The 10760-nt window shown below is 46.9% G+C and overlaps 1 protein-coding gene across 4 annotated transcripts in view; it reads right to left on the reverse strand.

The window, feature by feature from the left end:
* The window catches only part of NTRK3 (neurotrophic tyrosine kinase, receptor, type 3), a 613206-nt gene that overhangs the window by 451370 nt on the left and 151076 nt on the right, over positions 1 to 10760 (reverse strand). For all 4 annotated transcript variants that reach the window (XM_006867120.1, XM_006867119.1, XM_006867118.1 and 1 more), the window contains exon 4: positions 2004 to 2072. In XM_006867120.1, the coding sequence (XP_006867182.1) occupies positions 2004 to 2072 (69 nt within the window). The remainder of the gene's footprint in view (positions 1 to 2003; positions 2073 to 10760) is intronic.

Consider the following 10760-nt stretch of genomic DNA (forward strand, 5'->3'; position numbering starts at 1 on the left):
ACAACATAGAAGAATCAATGCTTGTAATTTATGGTGTTGGAGAAGAATATTAAAAGTATCATGGACTGCCAGAAGAACAAAACAATCTTTGTTGCAGGAAGTACAGCCAGAATGCTTCATAGAAGTCAAGATGGTAATACTCTTGTGCTTGGACATGGTATTAGGAGGGACCAGTCCCTGGAGAAGGATTCCGTGCTTGGTAAAATGGAAGATCAATGAAAACATAGATTGACTAATAGAATGGTGGTAGCAGCGGGCTCGAGAGTAACAATGATTGTGAGGCTGGTGGAGGACTGAGCAATATCTCTTTCTGTTGTGCATAGGGTCGCTCTGAGTTGGGACTGACTCTACAGAATCTAACAACAACAACAACAACCCACAGAACGTAGAGAATTTAATACCTACCTCCCATGACTCTCTTGATGATAAAACTAAGGTCACATAAGTGAGATCGTATCTGATAATTTATAGACTTAAGTATCATTGTTGATGTTGGTAACTGCCACTGAGTCAGTTTCAACTCATAGTGGACGCTGCTTATAGTTTCTGAGTCCTTCAATCTTCATGAGAACAGAAAGCCTCATCTTTCTCCTACGGAGTGGCTGGTGGGTTTGAACCTCAGTCCTTGTGGTTCACAGTCCAGTGTTTTATCATATGAAGCCACCTTGCTCCTCTCATGTATCATCTGTTGTTGCTGTTAAGTACTGTCCAGTTGGTTCCAACTCATAGAGACCCTGAATAGGGTTACTGAGGAGTGGCTAGTAAAGTTTGAACTGTTGACCTGGTGATTGAAACTAACTTTTGGGTCTAGTACTTACCTTACAGTGCCACATCAGGTCTCCATTTATGTATCATAAATGTTATTTATGATCTATTATCAATTGATCCATGATTATCATTATCAGTATTGATGTTATTTTTATGGATTAAATTTGTTTCCTCCCCCCAAAAATATGTTGAAATCCTAACTCCTATGCCTGTGGACATAGAATTTTCTTGGTTATGGTAATGAGGAGTGTGTCCTGAGCCTAATCTCACAGCTCAGTTATAAAAAGGGCAGAACAGACACAGAGGTATGTTGGCAAAAAATGCTGACAGTGCCGTGGACTTCTAGAAGAACAAACAAATCTGTCTAGGAAGAAGTACAGCCAGAATGATCCTTAGAAGTCAGGATGGCGAGACTTCGTCTCTCATATTTTGGACAAGTTGTCAGGAAGGACAAATCTTTGGAGAAGAACATCATGCTTGGTAAAGTGGAGGGTCAGGGAAAAAGAGTTAGAACCCTACCCCCAAAGAGATGGGCTGACACTGTGGTAGACCAACAAACTCAAACCTAATAGTGTAAGGATGGCACAGACTGGGCAGTGTTTCATTCTGTTGTGCACAGAGGGTCACTGTGGGTCAGAACCAACTCACAGTCACCTACTAACAATAGACACAGAGACAAACAAGCACATACTGGGGAAGAGCAATGCCCTGTGATAATTATTGATGAGTCAAGGAACCAAGGCATGTCTGAGGTTCCTGAAAAGGAGGCAATCTACATGGTCCAGATCCTGATTTGGAATTTTACACCCTCCAGACTGAGAAAATAAATTTCTGTTCCTTAAAACCACCTACTTGTGGTTTTTTGTTACAGCTCTAGGTCATTAAGACACTATTATCATTAATCACAAAAGTAAGTCTTGCTAAGAAATGAGATTTCTGTCTTCTGAAATGTATTGTACTCAGTAAGAGGATCCAAAATCAAGTGATGAAGTGGGTTTCCCAGCTCTCCCTGAACATGGTACACTACATCATCCAACCCAACATTGTACATTCCAGGTCATCCAACCCAACATGGTACATTCCAGGTCATCCAACCCAACGTGGTACATTCCAGGTCATCCACCCAAGTACCCCCTTCAGATGTACTCCTCGCCTTTAGGTAGTTCCATGTGTTGGTACTTCTGTTGACCCAACCACCATGCCACTACCTGGATGATCTTCAAAACTGAACTTACAATTCCCGAAGGCTCAGCGTCTGGAAGAGCTGCCAGGACAGGGTAGTGAGCCGGTTACTTGAAAGGTTTCTGAAAAGTTAACAAAGAAGGCAAGGGATTAATGAACAAGTTTGACATAAATAATGCTCTCCCTAGAGCTCTGTCATTTCACTTGACTCGGGCTCGGTTCCCTTCTTTTTGGTTCTCGATGGCTAAAGATACATCTGCTGAAAGTTGAGTCCATGGGTCAGCTTTGGAGAAGAGACTGGCGGCCTTTGAAAGGGCAAGGTTGTACTGAATCAAAGACAACAGTAAAATTCTTTTGGTCATTCTCCTATATCCTGTCCCCACAATAAAAGCCCAAGGACCCTATCCAGGGTGGCTCTAAGTTGGAACCAACACAACAGCCTTGTAGAGAAGAGTAGACAGTTCTCAGCGTACAAGAGACCAGAAGCTCTTTCCTCGCAGTCACACAAGTCTCAATCACTCAGCAGGTGACCTACAATTCCTTCTTGCCTCCCTCCCACTGCAAACCTGCCCTCAGTGATCAAGACAGCAGCCTTTTGTTCACACTTCTGTTCTCCTCCTAATGGTGATTTAATTGTTCTCATTAGGGGATACAGGGGAAAGGAGCACCCATTAGTCTTCAGAATAAAAGAAGAAACACGCCCACGGTTATGACTTTGCCAGGCTCAACAAACAACTTTTGATGTGACAACAGTCCTTAAAGGCAGTCATTAGACACTGCTAGAATTAAAGTGGCACCTCAGGAAAAATGTACGCATCTACTGATGGGAACGGATGACGGGGCTGACTCCCATTTAGGTAGAGATCTAGCCACACACACATAAGCACGTGCGTACTTGTATCTAATTATTAAACTTGTAGGTAGTAAATGCAAACGCACACACATACTCTTCCACAAGAACCTATATTTAGATGATCTTGTACAACAAAGACTTGTTGGTCAGCCTGAGGAATGATGGGATGGGTCACACAGACAAGGACCCTCAAAACACATACCCCAGTTACAAAAGAGTAAATGAGAGAATTGCAGGGATCCAAAGCGGCTGCTGTTGAGTCAATTCCAACTCAACAACAGTAGAATTGCTCCTGAGGGTTTCTGGGGCTGTGAATCCATAGGGGAGCAGATAGTCTCATCTTTCACCGGTGGAGGGGCTGACGATTTTGAACTGCCGACCGTACAAAGAAGAGCCCAATGCTTAATGCACATCTCTTGCCAGGAATAGAAGGCAAGTTTAAACTAAATGATGAGTAATTGGTGGGGAGGATTCAGTTTCACAAGGGAAGCTCTGAGACGTGTCCTCTGAGAAGACACCGTCAGAGCTGATACTGATGTGTGAGGAGGAGCCAGCTGCTCCAGGTTGCTGAAGCAATGAGTGCACAAGACGTGACAAGGACCAGGGACCTGAAGGGTAGCCAGTTAGGATGGAACTCGGGGGTGGGGTTTGAGTTAACTGAGCGAAGGAAACACTCCACCCTACTTTGCAGGGTTGAACTGTGTCCCCTCAAAATCTGTGTTGTCAATTCTTTACTGTACTGGACTGCAGTGTTGGTTTGAACCTCAAGGTCAGCGGTTCAAGCTCACCAACCACTCCTTGGAAACCCTACACAATAAGGTTGCTATGGGTCGGAACCAACTCAATGGTAGTTAACAACAACAACAACAATACATATGGTGGTCTCCTGGTGTGGTGCTGTAAGATTAGCCCTAGACTGCCAGCCACAAGGTCCGTGATTCAAACCCATCAGCTGCTCCTCAGAAACCCTGCACAGGGTCACTATGAGTCATAAAGTCGACTTGATGGCACTTAATAACAATAACACACCTATGGGTGGAGTCCTGATGTGACATTGTAGGATAGACACTGCACGGCTAAACTCAAGGTCAGTGGCTCAAACCAACCTCCCGCTCCTCAGAAACCCTATACGTGGTCGCTGTAAGTTGGAATTGAGTCAATGGTACTTTACAACAACGATATCCCTATGGATAAGGAGCCCTGGTAGCGTAGTGCGTTACTAACTGCAAGGTCCGCAGTTCGAATCCACCAGCCACTCCTCAGAAGAAAGGTTAGGCTTTCTGCTTCCACAAAGATTTACAGCTTCAGAAACCCTATCCAAGATGGCCTGCTGTAAATCAGAACTGACTCAACAGCACGCATCCTATGGATGGAGTCCTGGTGTGGCATCACAGAGTAAGCACTAGATTGCTAACAGCAAGGTCAGTAGTTCAAACCCACCAACCTCTCCCCGGAAACTATCAGGATCACTATGAGTCAAAACCAACTTCCTTATTAGTATAATACCATCTGAGCAGAGAATTACCTTTGTTATGTAAATGAGGCCACTATCCCTGTAAAATGTGTCCTAAACCTAAACAATTTGAGACAGAAAAAGAGCAGATCAGGCATCAGATGGCAGCAAGCAGGAGTAGGAAACGACACCTGCCTGAGAAGTTCTCCAAGGGTTACAGAGAAGAACAGGGGAGAAGCTGAGACAAAGATTTCCCTCGATAGTAGATAGACAGAGTCTTCCCCTCCTTCAGATGCACTGAATTCAGACTCCAAGCCTTTTAGGGTAGAATAAATAAATATCTAAATTTTGGTTTATGAAAACCCTTCTTCTGTGGTATTTCTGTAACAGCAGTACCAGAAACAATGACCCTAGCTATGGTGCGGAGATGGGATTTGATTTTGAAGAGTAACAGGAAAGCCCTGGATGGTTTTAAGTAGGGACGTAACATATATCTAATTACCATTTCTGAAACAAGGAGAGCAAGGCTGAAAGCTGACCGCCCCGTTAGGAGGCTAGTGAAGAGTGGCTTTCAGACAAGAGGAGGAGTAGAGCTAATGAAGGCCATGGCATCAAGAGAGCTGCTAGTGATGGAGCTTTGAGACTCTTACTGGACTAGATCTGAGATAGGAGGAGAATGGCCTGAGTCACCAGGTGAACCCATGGTGGTGCCCTTTACTGAGAAGAGGGAACTGGAATAGAACCACACTGCGGAGACGGGATCAAAGTACCCCTCTCCTTTGTGGCTTAGGGGGCACTGTGCTGCTGCTAAGGATGATGGGGACTCTGGAAACTTATCATGTGGTGGCCCAAACAACATGATGAACGTAATTCACGACACTGATGTGCACGTGTGAAGAACGCTGGAATGGCAACTGTTTCATCACAACGAGGAGGCCTCTAAGGGTTCATTAAAACAGAAATGGAAAGATACCCCTTCTTTGCAAATAAGAAATCCCAGATGGCTTTAGAATCTGAGGAGTCATCAAACAGGCCTTGGATACATGAGAGAACTTCATGGGAGAAGTTCAAGTCAGGCGAAGCCACATGGGGCAAGTATGTTCATAACTTGTTATGGGAACAGATACACAAATCCGAGAACACCGACGGGATGTGACTTCTACTTCTGTCTTGGGTGGTTTGGTAACAGATTGGGCTGAGCTGGCTGGGTCACCAAACTGGCTTGCATTGGAGAAGCTGCCCACACTCTGGGGGTGCAAGGTTCAACGTGGAGAAGTGGGGGAGACTATAGGTAGATGTCTCCTAGGTTTATTGAACCCAGGGCAGCAGCTCTGGAGGAGACACTGAGAGGTCTGCCGGGGCTCAAAGGCAGGAAGGTTCTTAACTAAACTCGTGTCTGCTGAACACAGTAACTAGAATTTCTAGGTGAGCTTCCCTCAGCCCCCAACTCTCCCCATCTCTCTGCAAGATGCAGACTTCAACTTAGCTTCACAGAACCACAAAAACCTCGGGTCTCATTCCTATCAACTTCCACCATTCCCACACTGACCAGAAAGAAAACCCAAAAATCAAGCCTGTTGTCACTGAGCGGAAGCTGACTCATAGCAACCCCGTGTGTGAAAGAATTGCCCTCCAAAGAATTATCAATGGTTGATGTTCATAGTAACCCCATGTGTGAGAGGAAAACTGCGCTCCAAAGAGTTGTCAATGGATGGTTTTCTTGGAAATGGATCCCAGGCTTCTCTTCTGAGAAACCTCTGGGTGGATTCAAAGCGCCCACATTTCAGGTAGTCGCTGAACCCTTAACTGTTAATACCATCCAGGGATTCCGATCATGTGGAACCAGACCAAACCAGACCTGTTGCTACTAAGCAGATTCCAACACATAGAAAACCCTGCGTAACTGAGAATTGCTCCATAGTATCTATCTTCTTGACTAATCTTCACAAAAGTGCATCTCCAGACTTTTCCTTCCCCAGTGCCACCCAGTGAGTTTGAACCACCAACCTTTCCATTAGTTCTGATTCACAGCGGCCCTGTATAGGGTTTCCAAGGAGCGGCTGGTGAGTGCAAACCGCCGATCTTGTTCAAACCAACCTTGCAGTCTAGTGTTTTATCCCACCATGTCACACCAGGACTCAAATGCAAAGTGTTTATCCCAGCAAGGACCTTGGTTAAGATTTGCATGCAGACCATGTGTGGACATCATCTGGTGGGAGCCCCCTGCAGGGCCCTATCACCTGTCTGGAAGCATGAATAAAGGAATCAGCTGTAGGCCTTCCTATAGGTATTGAACCTGCGGCTTGGAATATAGGGTCAAAGGCAGAGTTCTGGTAGTGTAGTGGATATGAATTGGGCTGCTAACCTTAAGGTCAGCAATTCGGAACTGCCAGCTGTTCCTAGGGAGAAAGATGAGACTTTCTGCTCCTGTAAAGATTTACAGTCTCAGAAACCTTATACAGGGTCGCTATGAGTTGGACCCGACTCCGCAGCACATAACCACCAACCACTACAATCTCCAAGTCTCCATTGGCAGTGGCCTTTAGGGTATTTTAAGAATCCTGGTGTGGTGCTGAGATAAAGGTCGGTTTGAACCACAGGGTCGTGTGGTTCACACTTACCAGGTGCTCCTCAGAAATCCTACACAGGGTCACTATGAGTTGGAAACAGCTCAGGGCACTTAACAACAATGACACTACACTTCAGTATTTGGTTCAGCCAGGTAGAAGGAAGTGTTTTGTTTTGCTTGGTCTATCCTGGTTGACTTTCTGTGTAGAGCAGCAACAAGGGTAACAAAAGCTGGACCAGCTCCACGTTTCCGAGGCCACTGGGAATCCCTGAAGAACGCAGTGCTCGCGTGAACAAACCTTGTGGTTCTGGAGCTGAACAGCAGAATGCTGTGGGGGACTCACTGTCAGCCCTCAGAAACATGGCCCGGTAAGATGTAAAAAGCATCTGCCAGGAAGCAGGAGGCCAGGAGGCAGATGTGAGCCCCAAGCAGCAGTCTCCCCTGACCATCTCCAAGTACACAGCAGGCAGGGAGCACCCGGAGATCTCGGGGGGCCTGAGGCAGGGAGCAGGCTGCCAGCCATGTCCTTTCTCAAAGGTCATGCTTTGCTACATTAGACAGAAATGTCAAGAGAAAATTGGATTATGAAAGAAAGAAAACAACAGGCGTGCCCAGCAAATAAAGAACAAAAGCTCCTATGATCTCCTTATTACACGTTAGAAAGGAGAAGGAAGACCCAGAGAAGAGATGTCTGGGATCCTGTTCTCCCAGGACAATATTGGTCTTGTCTCCTCCCTGAGACACCGAGCCCCACCTTGCAAGAGAAAGGCTCCCTGGGGTTCCCCCAGGTCTTTGTCACACCGAGTAGCCACAGCCATGTTCATGTACCTTGTCTAGGACAACTTGGACTTCACCACAATCTGCTCTCCTTTTCACCAACTGACTCAGACCACCTTCCATTGCCGGAGGATAAGGGCCACCTCGTTGTTAAGTGTCTTCAAGTCTGTTGTAACTCCTAGTGACCTTGTATAAGGTTTTCAAGGAGCGGCTGGTGGGTTTGAACCGCTGACCAACCACGCAGTCTAGTGCTTATCCTACATCGCCACCAGGACTCCAAAGGCAGCTTTACTCCATCTAATTTCTGGCTGTTTCCCTCCTCTGACACCCTCACCACAACCAACACCTGTCAACTGTCAAGAGCTTACCAAGTGCCCTACCACCTGCACTGTCAGACCATGGTGGCCTACATGTTGTTAGGATGCCAGAAACTAGACCACCTGTATGTCAGATATCAGCAGTTTCAGAAGAGCTTCCGGACTAAAAATACTTTCAGAAGAAAGGTTGGCCAACTACTTCCAACAACCAGCCAAGGGAAGCCCTATGGGTCACAACAAACCACTGATCAGTATAACGCTGGAAGATGAGTCCCCTAGGTTGGATGGTACTAAAAATACAAAGTGGTCACCATAATAGTCTTGAGCATCCCTACACTGGGAAGTGGGCACAGGACTGGACACTTCATTCTCGTCTACGTGGGATTATTAGGAGCTGCAGCTGACTCATTGCCAACCAACAACAAAAACTAAGAGTCAGGTACCATGTGAAGAACTTACACCAATACCTAGAGCCACCACACAAGGCAGGTCTTACTATAGTTTCCCTTCTAGAGATGAAGAAACGGGGGCTCCGAGAAGATGCTGTCCAAAGTCAAACACAAAGACGCAGACAAGGAGCAAGAAGCGAGATACCTAGGGACGTTTGTGACCAAGTCACAGACAAGTATGCGTCCAGGAACTCGTTTGTACAGCCAGTGCACGTTCACTCAGGGACACCATATTGTCCATGTCCAGGGATGAGTGCAGGAATACAATCTGTGCAGTTGTATACAGTAGGCCTGCCAGAGACAGGCCCCAGAGGCAAGCATGCACACGAAGGAAGCAGCAAGGCAACTGTAAACACACCACAAGACAAGCAGTGCATGCCTCTGGCCTTCCTACCCTCACAGGCATTGTGGTGCTCATGGTGTGGGACAAACGGGGAAGTCTAGACATAGGCCATCCATATGACTTGCCACCCACTCAGAACTCAATGCCCCCATTTTCCTACTAGCTGATGCCTCACCTATATTCACCTGTCATCAGTTACCGATGAGCTGCTTACCCGGGTCCGAAGACAAGAGTTTCATTAAGAACCATCATGCCTCTAAGCCCCACGATGGCCTTCTCCCGGTTCCTCGTCCTTAACAGATGGATTATTATCCATCTCTGACATTGTAGTCACTCAGTGACCAGTTTCCAAGCCACCTGACCATGGGTAAGATTTTATAAGATGATGCATTACACACTTTTCCCAAAATCAAACTCTGTGACACTGTCTTCCTCTATCCCTCATCTGGGAGTCCTGGTGTGGCACTACAGGATAAGCACATGACTGCTAACCACAAGATCAGTGGTTCGAATCCACCAGTCACTCCTTGGAAACCCGACGAGTTAGAACCAACTCGCCAGCACTTAACAGCAACAACAAAATCCCTCATCTGAAGCTACCAAACAAAGTCAGGCTCTGGATTCCGAGCTGATAAACAATGATGACGCAGCCACCGGGTTCTCTGGGAAAAGACACCAGACACACACTTGGACAAACTCAGATCCTCAGGGGTGATTGGCTTGAGAAAGTCTTTCTTCTATTAACCACATGGTGAACACGAGTCCTCCCAAGTCTGTTAACACCCAGCCACCTCCCTCTGACCCACAGAAACCTCTACATAGTAAGCAGCCCCATTATCTTCTTAAGAAAGACACTCAATTGGAGCAAGCATAGAGCCCATGGTTGTGAAGACATCACTCGTGACCCTCAAAACCCTGTTGCCCTAAACATCACTCCAGGTGAGTTCTCTTGCTTCAGACACAAGTCATGCTTTTATAGGACGAGCCCTCCTAAGCTCCCTCCAAGAGTCTCGGGAGGCAGAGATGCTTAAACTCTCAGTTACTCAGAGGCTGGTACTCCAAATTCACCCAGGCACCTTAGAAGAAAGATCTGGTGACCTACATCCATAGACGGGCCCGGTGGACAGGTCTGCAAGGGGTCACCAGTGCTGGATGTCCTGCCCTCCTATGTCTTTAAGCCAGACTGTCACCCCCTGCATTCAGTCAGGCATCTCTTCCTGTTCACGTCCACATCGTAAGCCCTCTGTTAGCTCTGCACCCATTCCTGCTCCCCCATGGCACAGTTTTGGCATCTCCTCAGCCCCTTCTCTCTCCCTGTCTCCTGTCTCATCCCCTCATTTGCCTCAAAACCCAAAGAGCCAAGTTGGCTGCCCAGTTGTGACTCTGGCCAGCTGCTCAGTCAGGGTTTCAGCTACTGCTTTGCTCAGTCTAATTCTGGTTGCTCTGGGTAACCAGCCTTCCAGTCAGATGTCAGAGCCTAAGATCCAGGCTGGGATCTCTCCATTTGACTGGCTACCCCCACACCCAGATCTGTCTCAGTCCATGCCTGAAAAGAACCAGGGGCATGTTCTGCTTGCACCCCAAGATGAAAAGCCATGTTCAATGGCTTTTCCTAGAGGATCAAGTGTGCTATAGGTGAGAGGCACTACCTATCAGGAGTTCCAGGTGGGCTCAGAACATCAAACATGGCCACCAAGAAAGACAAGGAAGACTCAGTCCCTCCCAAGCCCAGCAGCTCCCGGGCTGTGGTTGAGGTTGCCATGAAAACATCTGATTTCCATCATCCACCAAGGCAGTAATTTTTCACTGTGAAAGGAGCAATGGTACCCCCCTTAAAACTCTGCTGGCCTCAGCAAGTGCCCATGTCTGCCTACATATCCCCATAAAAGGTACATCCTGGGGCCTCCGAGAAAGAGCCAGCCCTCTCCCTCAGCACACCAGAGCCAGAATTCGTTCGAAATTGCTGAAGAATCTGGAGGAAAGGTTGAACAGAAACTCCCTGATGCAGCAAGAATTCCACATTTCAAAAAAAAACAAGAAGGAAAAAAG

This window comes from Chrysochloris asiatica, unplaced genomic scaffold (assembly GCF_000296735.1).
Source record: "Chrysochloris asiatica unplaced genomic scaffold, ChrAsi1.0 scaffold00101, whole genome shotgun sequence".
NCBI classification, from domain to species: Eukaryota; Metazoa; Chordata; class Mammalia; order Afrosoricida; family Chrysochloridae; genus Chrysochloris; species Chrysochloris asiatica.